This window comes from Lutra lutra, chromosome 11 (assembly GCF_902655055.1).
Source record: "Lutra lutra chromosome 11, mLutLut1.2, whole genome shotgun sequence".
NCBI classification, from domain to species: Eukaryota; Metazoa; Chordata; class Mammalia; order Carnivora; family Mustelidae; genus Lutra; species Lutra lutra.
Window position 1 is genome coordinate 49663212 of NC_062288.1, and position 15716 is coordinate 49678927.

Below are 15716 nucleotides of genomic sequence, written 5' to 3' on the forward strand. Positions count from 1 at the left end.
AGAAATGAAGTGCTCGTTACATGCCTACCCAGTCACAAAAGATCATACTACTGTCAATGGCTGCTTATCTAATAGAACAGAACAATATTATCCATGTTACACCATAACAGTAGAGACCATGTAAACATTTCAAAATCAAACCCACAGCATGTTGTAAAGCTACTTGAAAAAAAAGTAGCAATTCAAAAAATTCTTTACAAGTATTTAAAATAGCACCTTAAAAGTTATTTAGTTTTTCAAATGCTCTAAGCTGTTTTTAGAACAATGTGTATTAGGTATTAAATGAATAAATAAGTATATATGTACCAGAACATTACTGAAAGAACCAACTAGCATTGTATATATTGGTATATGGAGTATTTTCCAATACTCAATCTAAAATTTTCCATTGTTGGGCACCTGGGTGGCTCAGTGGGTTAAACCCTCTGCCTTCGGCTCAGGTCATGATCCCAGGGTCCTGGGATTGAGCCCCGCATCAGGCTCTTTGCTCGTGGGGGAGTCTGCTTCTCTCTCTCTCTGCCTGCCTCTCTGCCTACTTGTGATCTTTCTCTGTCAAATAAAGAAATAAAATCTTAAAAAAAAAATCAAACCCACAGTCTCATTTGCATATTTATTAACAACTTAAGAATATTCTCCAACAGAACCCTAATTCAGATGCTTTTACTTAGAAGTCAGCTGCCTCAGTGGTTCACAATGCACTGGAGAGACAACATTCCCAAATCTCAAAACCAATTAAACATTTACTGAAACACATGAAGATATATAAAATAGGGGACAACTTCTCACAAGGTCAGTTGTCATTTTGTGCTAGACTTTCTAATGGTACAACTACGTACTATTGGTTCCAAATTAAAGTGAGAAAAGACATGGAAGTTCTTCCTTCCAACAGAAAATGGTCCTCTGCCTCTGTTAATTTCTTTGCTCTTCACAGAGTTGATAGTGGCAGAGAGGCAGAAACATTATCAGTACTCCAACCATCTACCCTGGAGAGTGCAGGAAAGGACTCCTAGGATGATAGCCAGAATGTCCATGTTTTCAATAGATCACCAGCTTCATCTGACAAACTCCTGAAATTCTCTCAAGCTTCATTGAAGTCATAAGTACAATGGAATTTCTTCAGGGCTTTTAATCCCCTGGTTTAATATGCTTTGTAATCTAAAACTTAACCACCTTTTGTTAGGATACATGATTTAGCAAAATATTTTCACGTACAACATGTTGTCAAAAAATGTTTAATTCTAGTGTTATTCTAAAGTCTTCTATATGAAACAGGAGCTATCATGTATAAATTTTTAAGTTTATAAATGAGTCTAAAAACTAGTATATAATATACTCATGGGTATGTGGTCTGGCAAAATATATTCATTTACAATATGTCAAAAATACTTAATTCCAGTATTATTCTAAAGTCCTTTATAGGAAGTAGGAGATATCATATAAAGGTTTTTAAGTTTATGAATAAGGTCAAACTAATAATGTGGGATGCCTGCGTGGCTTAGTCACTTAAGTGTCTGCTTTCAGCTCAGGTCCTGGGATCAAGTCCCACATAGGGCTCCCTGCTCAGTGGGGAGCCTGCTTCTCCCTCTCCCTCCATCCCTTACCCTACTTGTGCTCTTTCTCTCTGGCAAATACATAAATAAAATCTTTAAAAAATAATAATGTAGGGGACGCCTGGCTGGCTCAGTGGGTTAAGCCGCTGCCTTTGGCTCAGATCATGATCCCAGGGTCCTGGGATCGAGCCCCGCATCGGGCTCTCTGCTCACCAGGGAGCCTGCCTCTCTCTCCGCCTCCGCCTGCCTCTCTGCTTGCTTGTGTGCTTTCTCCCTCTCTCTGACAAATAAATAAATAAAAATCTTGAAAAAAAAAGTAATAATGTAATATATTCCTCTTTTAAGGATCCTCTTATTGTCCTTGAACATTGGACCTGTTAGTATTCATGAACTATACGGGTCTCCTCCAACTATTAGAAAATACATGTAAATTTGGAGTCTTCCCATTGAATTTCAGAAAAACAGTAATATTAAAGTTTTCTAACATGTGCACCCTTCTCTGTACCACATGAAAGACTGAGAGACACACTAAGAGGACCAAGGAATATCTAGAAATATGCCTACAATGAATAATCAGTAAGGACTCAGCACACCTGGATGGCTCAGTCATGAGTTTCCACTCAGGTCATGATCTCAGGGTCCTAGGATCAAGCACCACGTCGAGCTCTGTGCTCAGTGCAGAGTCTGCTTGTCCCTCTCCCTCTCTGCTCCTCCCCCAGCCCTCTAATAAATAAAATCTATTAAAAAATAATAATAATCAGTAATAGCTCAAGTGTGGTCTGGATGGTTGTTTTACAAAAAGGTTTCAAACATCACTGAGTAGAGGCAAATCTAAATACCAGTTAGTTCCACCACCAAGTGGCCAAAAAATCCAGGTCAGCATTGTTTTCTTAGATCTAACACCATGACTTCATCAACGCTCATTATACACTACACTGACCACTTAAGCCAAAATTTTAGTATTCTTAAATAAACAACTGTATAAAATTCAACATTATTCACATTCAAAAGATGTTTCCAGTCCTAAACCATTCAAAATGACAGTCATCTGCCATTCACCTGTTTAATTCCTTCAGTCAACAGCCAATCTGAGTATATTTTCTCTCTCACAGCAAGGACTGTAAAATAGTATTAAACAGAATCACAACTGCTGAGCTCTGAGGTCCATGTCTCATTTTAATAGATAGGAAAAGGCCTCAGGTTTCCCTAAACATCTTAAAAGAGGAAACTTTTAGAATAGAGAGGGAGGCAGCATATGGCCAATAAAGGAAAAAAGCCAACAAGCCATATCTACAGGACAAGTGGACAACAGGGATGATACAGAGAGACTTGCAAAAGATACCACACATACCCACTTTAAAAGGTTAAAATGGTCTTCAGAGAAGTGGTCTCTACTGTTGATTATAAATGTTTCAAATGAAGGGCAATGGTAATGATACACAGGGAGTTTTTTTTTTTTTTTTAAGATTTGTTAGATCAGATCTTCACCACATTTTTAAATGAGTCACTGAAATCAGGATTAAGTTTCCTACCTTACAACTACAAGTAAGGAGCATTAATGTGACATCTTGTCTCTTGAACATGTTTTTACATGCAACATACTACTATTTTCCAAGCAAATGATGCAATATATATATTGTTTTCCAAAGTATATATTCTGAGTTTAAAAAGGAAATACAATTTTTAAAGTCTAATGACTCACCAGTATATTTACAAAGTATTGTTCTTTAAGCATAAACACCTTGTTTGGAGTTTTTGTTGTTTTAAATTCTACCTCCATCAGAGTCAAGTATAATTGGCTGACTTTCGTCTTATCAAGTCTTATTTAGCTAGTTGCTTAGTTACTCACTGTGACCTTAGAAGTTTTTGAATATGACAAATTAACTTCCCTATGTTTTAATTAACATCTCACTAGTGACAAAAGAAGTTATAAAACTAAAGTGCACTCTACTTTCTCTAATCTTCACCCAAATATTTAACTTTCTAATTTACATTTTTTTACAGTAAGATTCCAAGGAAACCACACTGCTATTAAATTATATTGCAACCTTCCTGTTCTAACTAATTAAAGCTTGACGCAAATGTTCTTACAGATTCACGTAAGATACACTCACAGTATTACTTTCAAGACAGTGAAGAACAAAAACTTATGTACAAAGAAGTTATGGTATTAATGTGAAAATGTGGAAAATAAAGAATCACAGTCAAAAGCCAGATACATCAAAAATTATAGTTTCTACGTAAATCTTAGCTGTCACAATGCATTGTTCAAAAAGCATGGTTAATGACATAAATGGTGCCATCACTGGATATTTAACAAGAAAAACCTGATGAAGACATACCACAGATGCAGAACACTGTCCAGTTACAGATGGAGAAAGCCTGATTTAAAGTTTCTCATTCTTTCAATTTGATTAAGAAGATTAAAAATATATTGCACTTAAACTACCATGATATTAAGTGTAAATATGAATCACAAAAATAATAAGGCATTAGTTTCTTCATATGCATAAAAAACATAATATCACAAAGTCTTCCTAGTTCTCATGAGTCTTCCTAGTTCTCATTAACACTGAATCTATTTTATTCACATGTGATTTTATTTTATTTCTTTCAGTCAGAGCCAATTTACAAGTATATTCAGCTACTTTCAATGTATAAGCACAAAATGATTCAAATGCTTGCCTACAAACAAACAAAGGCAGCCATATGGGGATTCATAATTTACCTGTTCAAAAATGCTTAATAATAAAAGAATTGCTTTTTTTATTAGTGATGTTGAAAAAAACTATTTTCAGAAAATATTCTAAGTTTCTGAATCAACAGATGTTGTATTTGAGAAATCAAATCCATAAATTTAACAAATGGGAAACATTTTTATGTGAATATTAACTATTTTAAACTACTATTAACTAAAGTCACTGAAAAATTAAAGTATTTTCTGTTTTCACTATTTTCCCATGTTTACATAAACCATCATATGACAAGAGGCATCATGAGCCTTTTTTTTTTATAGCACAAGCTTTCTTGGGTTTGTACAATTATAATCCAGAAAGAATAAAACAATTTTTTTAAACAGCTTTTAGCCACAAAATTAAATATATTAAAAGATTAGTTGAAGGATGATGGTAGAAAATAAATGCAATCTCTTATTTTAAAATTCCATGGGGGTACTATGAAAACTTAAAAATACTGCTCCTTTTGCCAAGATAAGATCTGTCAGCATGTTAAATTAAGTTTTGGTTGGGAGTGTATGTCATATGTAAATCTAGATAAAATATGTTACTGCTGGCATCTGTTAGTATTTTAATGGTTTGGGTACATCTGAGCAAGCAGAAGAGGCTGGGGGGGTGGGGGGACTCAACCAGCTGTGTGTCCAAAGTATAATACCTCTTTGTTAAGTAGCTATTTATAAACCTATCCTGTAATTTCAGTGTCTTATTGAGATTATTAATCACACTACTCTCTAGAAAAGTTTGCTTTAAATTTCACTTACAGAAGCCTATAAGGGTTAAATAATAAAGAACAATGACCAGAACCAACTCTTCACTTCAGGAAAAGTAGTAGTAAAATGCTGTTTTGAATCTCCATAGCAATTGGTTTGGAAAGCAAGAGGGGACCAATTTCATGACTTCTGGCAACCAGTAGAGCTTAAAGACTGGAGTTTTAAAGGTCAGCCAGTGTGGCTGGGATAGAGCCCTGAGGGCACTGAGCTGCTCTTAGGGAGAAGGCAAAACCAACAATCCATGGACAGACAGCTTAGAAATAGCAATCTGAAGAGAACCTGGGCACACAGTGGAGAAGTAAGGTGCTCATCTCATAGCACTTCCCAGAGAGGCAGCATTCAGTGACAGACCCCTCCAGGAACAGACCCCTCCTGGCAGGCACCATCTCCCTCTCCCATCCCTCAGCATAAGCACAGGGCCACCTACAGGAATTAGCACAGCACCTATACCTCACTTGCTTACACCAAGCCGTAACGCCCCTGGGCTCCAGTAGAACTACCCTTTCCAGTCTCACTTGCCTCAATCCCAGCACAGTGGGCCCTGCCCCCTGAAGGCCAGCCTAATCCCTCAGGAACTTTGCAGAACCTTGCAAGGTTCCAGTACTGGTGACAATAGTTCTCATCACAAGCAGAGCAGAGCACGCCTACTTAGAAAAAGCCACAGTTCCGGAACCAAACCCTGCCCACAGCAGACATAAAGCCTCTGCAGACAACTGGCCTGAAGGATAAAGCAGACAGGACAAAACAGCTGAGTGCACATAGCACACATTGGAGACACTCGTAGAAACACCAGGCTGTAGGGAACAGGAAGCACTGCACAGAAGGGCACTACAGGACCTCTTCTTCCTAAGACCATTATCCTCAAGAATAGGAGTTGTAGCTGATTTTCCTAAAACAAAGAAATAGGCATAGAGGCTTAGACAAGATGAGAAGACAGAAAAATTTATCCCAAATGAAATAAGATAAGGCCATAGCCAGAATCTAAGTGAAACAAGTATGTCACACACCGGATAGAGTATTTAAAGCAAGGACCATACGGATTCTCACTAGACTTGAGAAAAAGAATGGAAAACATAAGTGAGACCCTTAACAAAGAGATAAGGAATTATATAGCAGAGATAAAGGACTCAATACATGAAAGGAACAAATTAATGAACTAGAAGACAGAGTAATGGAAACTAATCAAGCTGAACAAAATAGAGTGAAAAGAATTATGTAACATGAGAATAGACTTAGGGAACACAGTGACTCCCTTAAATGTAGTAATATCCATATTACAAGAGTCCAAGAAGAAAAAGAGAATGGGGGCAAAAAAAAAAAAAATTTGAAGAAATAGCTGAAACCTTCATCTGGGGAAGGTAACAGATATCCAGATGCAGGACGTATAGATAACCCCAACAAAATCAACAAAGCAGATCCACAGCAAGACATTATGCAATTAATTTGGCAAAATATAAAGAAAAATTTTTAAAGCAGCAAGACAAAAAACAGTAATATAGAAGGGAAAAGCCATAAGGCTACCAGGGAATTTTTCAGCAGAAACTTCCCAAGCCAGAAGGGAGTGGCATGATAGAGTCAAAGTGCTAAATGTGAAAAATATGCACCCAAGAACACTCTATCCAGCAAGGCTATCATTCACAATAGAAAAAGAAATAAAGAGTTTCCCAGACAAACCACAACTAAATGAGTTCATGAGCACTATACCGTGCCATGATAAATATTAAAGGGAATTCCTTGAAGGAAAAGGAGAGACCAGAAGTGACAGTATGAAGGTAGGAAACACAAAACAGTAAAAATGAGTATTTCTGTAAAAAAAAAAAAAACTCAGTCAAGAAACTCACAAAATAAAAGAGTGGAAAACATGACAACATGTACTTAAAAACAGGAGGAAAGGAATAAAGAATGGGTTCAAACTTAAGCAACCATCAACTTAACATAGACTGCTATATGCAGGAGAGGTTAAATACAAATTTAATGGGAACCATATATCAAGAGAAAGAAATCCAAATAGATTATTAAAGAAAATCAACACAACATGAAAGAAAGCAAGAAAGGATCAGATAAAATCTTCAGGAACAACCATAATCAGTAATCAGAAATGAATACATGTCTATCAATAATTACTTTGAATGTAAATGGACTAAATGCTTCAATCAAAAGAAGAGTAATGGAATGGATTAAAAAAACAAGACCCATGTATATGCTGCCTACCAGAGACTCATTTTGGATCTAAAGACACCTGCAGATTGAAAGTGAGGGATGGAGAACGATCATGCAAATGGATGTCAAAAGAAAGCCAGAGTAACAACACTGTATCAGACAGAATAGACTTTAAAACAAAGGCTTTAACAAGAGACAGAAGGACACCGTCTAATAATAAAGGAGATAACCCAACAAGAGTACAACACAATTGTAAATATTCAGGCACCCAACCTAGGAGCACCCAAACAATAAGAGTTAAAAACAAACATAAAGGAACTAGTCAATAATTCAGTAGTTGTAAGGGACTTGACCCCATTGATCATCCAAACAGAAAATCAACAAGGAAACAATGGCTTTGAATGACACAATGGAACAGATGGATCTAAAAGATATATTCAGAACACTGCATCCTGAAACAGGAAAATACACACTGAAGTGCTCCTGGAACATTGTCCAGAATAGATCACATACTGGGCCACAAAACAAGTCTCAACAAATTCAAGAAGCTTGAAGTCAAACCATTCATATTTTCTGACCACAATTCTAGGAAACTAGAAGTTAACCACAAGAAAAATCTGGAAAAGCTACTAATACATGGAGGTTAAATAGTATGCTACTAAGCAATGAATGGTTCAATCAGGAAATAAAAGAAGAAATTAAAAAGTATATGGCAACAAATGAAAATGAAAACACAATGCTCCAAAACCTTGGGGATGCAGCAGAAACAGTTCTAAGACAGAAGTATATAGCAATACAGGCCCACCTCAAGAAGCAAGAACAATCTCAAAAAGCTTAACTTTCCATCTAGAGAAGCTAGGAAAAGAAGAACAAACAAAATCTAAAACCCGCAGAAGGAAGGAAATAATAAAGTTCAGAGCAAAAATTAATGATACAGAAACTAAAAAAAAAAACAAAAACAAACAACAAAAAAAGATCAATAAAACCAAGAGATATTTCTTCAACAAAATCAATCGATAATACTCTAGCCAGGCTTATCTAGAAAAAAAATACTCAAATAATACCACAAATGAGCAGAAGATTACCACCACAGAAATATGAACAATTATAACAGATTATGAAAATCTATATGCCAACAAATTAGACAACCAGAAAGAAGTAGATAAATTCCTAGAAACTTAAAACTACCAGAACTGAAAAGGAAGACAGAAAATTTGAATAGACTAAAAACCAGCAAAGAAATTCAGTCAGTATTGAAAAAAAAACTCCCAAAAAACAGAAGTCCAGGACCAGATGGCTTCACAGGCAAATTCTACTAAATATTTAGAGAAGATTTAATACCTATTCTTCTCAAACTATTCAAATAGAAAAGATCCTAATTCAATTCCATGAGGCCAGCATTATCTTGATACCAACACAGATAAAGAAACCACTAAAAAAAAGAACTATGGGCCAATAACCTTGATGAACATAGAAACAAAAATCCTCAACAAAATGCTAGCAAAGAATTCAGCAATACATTAAAAATATAATTCACCATGAATAAGTAATATTTACTACTGTGTTGCAAAGGTGGTTAAATATTCACAAATCAGTGTGATACATCACATCGGTAGAAGAAAGGATAAGAACCTTATGATCATTTCAAAAAGATTCAGAAAAAGCATTTGACAAACTACAACATCACTTATGATAAAAACCCTTAAAAAAATGCTTAGAGGAAACATAACTCAACATAATAAAGCCATTTATGAAAAATCCACAGCCAATATCATCCTTAATGGTAAAAAACTGAGCTTTTCCCGAACATGGGGAATAAGACAAGGATGTCCACTCACACTGTTTTTATTCAACAAAGTACTGAAAGTCCTAACAAAAATCAGACAACAAAAAGAAATAAAAGGAATCCAAATTGGTAAGGAAGAAGTAAAATACTCACAATTTGCAGATGACATAGTACTATAAACCCCAAAACAACCAAAAAATGCTAGAACTAATAAATGAATTCAGTAAAGTTGCAGGATACAAAATCCATGTACAAAACTCTGCTGCATTTCTATACACCAATAATGAAGCAGAAGAGAAATTTTTTTTTAAATCCAATTTGTAATTCCACCCAAAATAGTAAGACACCTAGGAATAAACCTAACCAAAGAGGTCAAAGACCTGTACTCTATAAAACACTGATAAAAGAAATTCAAGATGACACAAACAAGTGGAATGACATTCCATGTTAATGGGTTGGAAGAGCAAATACTATTAAAATGTCTACATTATCCACAGCCATCTACATATTTAATGCAATCCCAATCAAAATACCAACAGCAATTTTTACAGAGCTGGAACAAATAATCCTAAAACGTGTATGGAACCACAAAAGACCCCCAAATAGCCAAAGGAATCTTGAAAAAGAAAAGCAAAGATCACAATTCCAAACCTTAGGTTGTATGACAAAGTTGTAGTCATCAAAGCAGTATGGTAGTGGCACAAAAAAGAGACACACACATCAACAGAACAGAACACCTAGAAATAAACCCATGAGTACATGGTCAATTAATCTTCGGCAAAGTAGAAAAGACTTATTCAATGAGGAAAAGACAGTCTCTTCAAAAAATCATGTTGGGGAAAACTGGCCAGCAACATGCAAAAGAATGAAACTGGACCACTTTCTTACACCGTACACAAAAATAAATTCAAAATGGATCATAGACATAAATGTGAGATCTGAAACCATAAAAATCCTACAATAGGACACAGGCACTAACCTCTGACATTAGCTGTCACAACATTTTTCTGGGCATATTCTCCTGAGGGGGGGGCGGAAACAAAAGCAAATATAAACTACTGGGACTTCATCAAGATAAAAAACTTCTACACAGCGAAGAAAACAATCTACCAAACTAAAAGTCAATCTATGGAATGGAAGAAGGTATTTGCAAATGACATATCTGATCAAGAGTTATTAGGCAAAATATATTAAGAAATTATTAAACACCCACAAATATATAAACCAATTAAAAAATGGGCAAAAGATATGAACATACAGTTCTCCAAGGAAAACATCTAGATGGCCAGAGAACAGACACATGAAAAAGTGCTCAATACCACTCATCATGAGGGAGATGCAAATCAAAGTCACAATAAGTTATTGCCTCACATCTGTCAGAACGGCTAAAATCAAGAACACAAGAAACAACAAGTGTCAGCAAGGATATGGAAAAAAGAGACCGTCTCCCTAGGCCCTGTTGGTGGGAATGCAAACTAGTGCAGCCACTCTGGAGAACACTTATGGAGATTCCTCCAAAGTTAAAAATTGAACTACCCTATGATTCAGCAATGGTACTACTGGGTATTTACACAAAGAGTCCAAAAACATTAATCCAAAAAGATATATGCACACTTATGTTTACAGCAGCATTATCTACAATAGCCAAACTATGGAAAAAGCCCAAGTGTCCATCCATTGATGAATACATAGAGATGTGGTATATATACAATAGAATGTTATTCAGCCATAAAAAAGGAATGAAATCTTGCCATTTGCAGAGCATAGATAGAGCTAGAGAGTCTAATACTCTTGAAATAAGACAGAGAAAGACAAATACCATATGATTTCACTCATATGTGGAATTTAAGAACCAAAACAAATGAACAAAGGCAGAAAAAGGCAGACAAACCAAGAAACAGACTTTCAATTATAGAGAACTGTGGTTACCAGAGGGGAGATGGATAAAGGAATGGGTGAAATAGGTGATGGGAATTAAGCAGCACACTTGTGATGAGCACCAGATAATATATGGAAATGTTGAATCACTCTATTGTACACCTGAAACTAATACTACACAGTAAGTTAAATGGAATTTAAATAAAAACTTTTTTAAAAAATGCTTTGTTTTACCTCATAGTAAATTTATGATTAACTGTACCTTTTCCAATACAGACAACTGTATGAATAGAAGACTACCTTATATACACATTTCCTATTATCAAATACTTCACTATAGATGGAAATCCATATAAATACACTAAAATAATTTAAGCTTCAAAATAAGACTTATCTACAAACACAAAAATAGAAGGCAGATTTTGACACTTGCTGGATACCACAATTTGGAGATTTTAGTCAAAAGCCTGCCTAAAGTTAGTTACATCAAAATTCCCATACCGAACAAAAGATATGGACTTAAACAAATGCTAAGATTCATCAAAACATACATGTTGTTCCAGTGACAAGTAAATTTGGGAGAACAAAATGCACCTGCAAGACATGACATTTATCAAGGAAATGCTTTGTAGAGCCTTAAAATATCTAAATGAGAAAATACTTTCATGAGAATGTAATTTGTTGACCCACAAATAATTGGCATTCAAGTGAAGAGCAGCTCAGGAAGGACCACTTACAGAATACTAACCACTCAGATCACCGGATTAAAAAAAGCTTCATCCTGGAAAAGGAAGACTGCTATGGCCGCATAAGCCTTCAACTACCAAAATTAATAAAGAAGAAAACTCAACCAACCAGTCATTCTGAATCTATGACTTTGAGTTTTAATTTTTACTGATCTTCAGTCATGTCTGGAAATCTGCTATGTCAGTATTATGTTTTTCTCACATTCTCTAGAAGATTATACCGTGTGCTTAGCATAGCAGTGTAAGAAAATACGTCCAGTCACAACTGTGTGCTCACTCCTCATCGGGCCAGCTGTACAGAGAGTTGTAAGGCAACAGAATCAGAGCTGGTAGGCTGAATTCTACAAGCCATTGGCTGTACTGACCAAAACAGCACTAACCAATCTAGTATCCAGCACAGCAGCCAGCTTGAGCAGCTTATGACTCAGAGGTGCCAAGCGGCCGTGCCCTAGAGCGAGGTCAGGCTTAAAGACAAAACAGACCTGGGCCTAAATTGTGCATCTTGCTCTCACTGTATGATCAAGAGAAAAATAATGCATCTAAACCAGTTTACCCAGTTTCAAAATGGGAGTAGAATTACATCTGTTACAACATTATAGTAAAAAGATGATGGTAACCTATTTAAAACAGCTGGAATGAAAGCCATGTGCTCCAAATCCTGGTTTTGAACTTTGACAAAAGTATTTACACTTAATTTATATCATATTTGAGGAAAAATAGATATATAATAATAGTGACAGATACACTGAGTCACAATTTGCATCTCTTAGGAGCAGGTCAAGTGGTGTGGCGGGAGAAAAGAGCCACCTATCCCCATAATTTAAATTTTTTTCGAGTCTAAGGGAAAAAAATGTTAGCTGTACCCTACAATATACTACATTCAATTCAAACCCAGTGTTAAACACTACAGAAAACAAAAGGAAAAAAAAACAAGATATCCTCTCACCTTCACTGAATCAGTCTAAAAGAGGCTTATACTGAGTTATGAGCAATGCTAAAATCCAAGAACTGTCTTTAAATAGAAAATTTAATATTTTCATATATAAATTTGGTGGTAAAATCAGACTTGAACTTGGGCTAGAGGCTCTATAGTCTTTATTCCTGTCCTGAATGTAAGCGTTCATGCATTATAGTTTTCTTATGTTGCACGGTCCTTAATCCAACTATTGATGTGACTTAACATGTTATGTACTGCATTAACTTCTGAAAATATAAATATTCCAAATTTCAAAACATACATAGTTCAAAGATTTCAGAGAAGGCAATCTGAAAAATCTCTGCTTAAGGAAAAAAAGAAGTAATAGCTACAAAAAGAGATAAACTACCAAAGACAGAAACTTGGAGTTAAGAATGTATTTTCTATCCTTCATAAAGCAGTAATTGCTTAGAACCCCCGATTATCCTATCATACAGACATGGTGGCATGACCTACATCATTAAGTACTTGAAGAAGCATGAGCTGATACATGTAACATGCTTCAAACAAATCTGACACGAAGTAAGCACCCAATAAATACTGTGTTGTAGTAGTGCCTAGAAAAATACTTTGAACATTTAGTAGGAACAGGCAAAGTGGTGAATGCCTAGCTCAGACAATCTACTATATATATTTTGTTTTGTAATTTTATTTTTTAAAAATCCAAGGGTGTTCATTGTCTATGCCTAGTGTTGATTCCCCATCTGAGATAGCATTAGTGCAAATCACAGAGGGAGGTAGCAATCCCAGGTAAGCAAACAAGCATTTGGAGCTGATAAAGCACAGTTAGAGCTCTAAATGCAATAAAAATATTATCTAAAATGAAATGATCTGTGAAAGACTGAAGAGCAGCCTAGAGGAATGTTTCCAAAATTTATCATGCAAACTACTCAGCCAGAGTTTTTGCTCTAACTCTGATAACTGATAATATGCATATCAGAATATCGTATTCTGACTTTATATTCTGGGGCCAAACATCCTGCATTCAGATTCTCAGGTCACCATGCTGCTGATCCAGAGACCCACAGTGAGAGTGGGAAGGTACCAGAGGAGTAACCCTTTAAGTATATGAGCAACATCACAATCTCCTGGAAAGTTATTAGATATGCAAACCCTAGAGCATGAGGAAATTTTTGGAGATGATTGATCAGTCATTCATATCCAGTCAGATTACTTTCCCCAAGAATAAAAGAACACTTTTTAAATACTTAAAAATAGCACATTGAAACAAGTTACAGAAGAAAAACAGTTTCTCTCTGGATACAATTTCCAAAACTACAGTCATTTTAAGTACACTTAGAGTGTAGTTTTTACATTCTAAAAAGCCTGCTCGGATAAATTGTAGGCAAATATCATGTGCATAATTCTCAATAGGGGCACTGACCAACAACTCACAAAGTAGGTCAAGTCCATTGTACTTAGGTAACAAAGGTATGACTATATGTGGAAACCAGACACATTTTCTATTTGCTTCTCCTGAGAACGTAACCAACCACATCATAGTTTTAGCCAGCCTCTCCACAGTCATGTTTATACAATGCCTGGCTGATGTGTAAATCCATGTCAACATTTTGATTTATAGCCTTGGATGATCTGTTTACATACACAGATACACAGACGTATAAATTATGGTACATTAATGGTTTGCAATACAATATTCTTGAAGGACAAAAGCCTTGAGGATAGGCCACAAATATACAATGTCATGACCAGCATAAAGATTTCAGCTCTGAAAATATGAAGCCAATTGATTATTCAAAATCTGGGGGAAAACCTACTTAACAAATTGATGCACTCAGAGTTCAGACTCAGCAATTTTTCCAACTTCCAAGTCTGAATGCCAAGTTCACCTCTCAGTCAAAACCTGAGCACACAGATCTATCCTTCATCTATTTTGAGGCTATCAGTATCAGACTGTGAAGCCCCCACACTTGCTTCAGGATTGACGCTGTCATTTGTGCCAGGACCACAGGTTTTAACAGTGTTTCTGTCAGGACACATTTCTGATGTCACATCAGGGAAAACAGAGGGAAGGAGGGAGGAAAGAGCGCTTCTGGCATCTGGTGAATACAGGCCAGGCACGCTGCTCGATAACCTACAATGGATGAAACAGTCTCCGCAACGAAGAATTACCTGGACTAACATACCAAGGGTATTGGGGTTCAGAAACCCTGACTGAAAAGACAGAGGCTGCAAAGGTAGAGAATCAATGTCCCCTGTGCATCATCATTACGTTCCCCGTACAGTGTTAAGCACAACGACAAATACTTGTTGATTATTATATAAACTACCTCTGTGTTGCTGTGAGGCCTAGAGATGGATTAAGGGGTTATTACATATGCAGTATCCAAATTGCAAAACAAAACTGCAGTCATTGTCAAGATTGAAAAGGAATTTAACATATCATCTCGTCTTATTTCTGTATTTGGGGGGAAAAATACTTTTTTTTTTTTAAGATTTTATTTATTTGACAGACAGAAATCACAAGTAGGCAGAGAGGCAGGCAGAGAGAGAGGAAAGCAGGTTCCCTGCTGAGCAGAGACCCCGATATGGGCTCGATCCCAGGACCCTGGGATCATGACCTGAGCCGAAGGCAGAGGCTTTAACCCACTGAGCCACCCAGGCGCCCCGAAAAAATACTTTCATATGAAAGATGCTACATCACATATTGATAGGGTGGTATTATGGGAAGGTGGGGGAAGGGGACAACCTGGCCTCTTAGTAAAAATAAGTATCTTAAATTTATTAAAATCATTTTTTATTTCTAATAGTGTCAATGTCCCATACTTTTCATAAATTAAGTATTTCCTTTATAAAAATTAAAACCAACATGACATAACTAAGTGGTATTTCACAAGCAGGAAACATAAAATGTAATTATTTTCCAAAAAAACAAATCACAGACCTCTGTGGCCTACAGGCATTTATACTTCTGAGAATTCTGGGATTTAAAATGTCATGAGAAATTCTGAACAGGCTTACATTTTTGAAACACAGGAACTGACAGTCACAATGCCAAACATACCCTTAATAATCGATTCAGCTGCATACAGATCTCGTTTGTAGGTCACCTAGAGGACAAACAAACCTCATTAGACTTAACAGAGCAGGAAGG

General features: G+C 36.1%; 1 protein-coding gene across 1 annotated transcript in view; it reads right to left on the reverse strand.

The window, feature by feature from the left end:
• The window catches only part of CRPPA (CDP-L-ribitol pyrophosphorylase A), a 301401-nt gene that overhangs the window by 180447 nt on the left and 105238 nt on the right, over positions 1-15716 (reverse strand). Inside the window, exon 5 of the mRNA XM_047695505.1 lies at positions 15627-15672. Within this exon, the coding sequence (XP_047551461.1) occupies positions 15627-15672 (46 nt within the window). The remainder of the gene's footprint in view (positions 1-15626; positions 15673-15716) is intronic.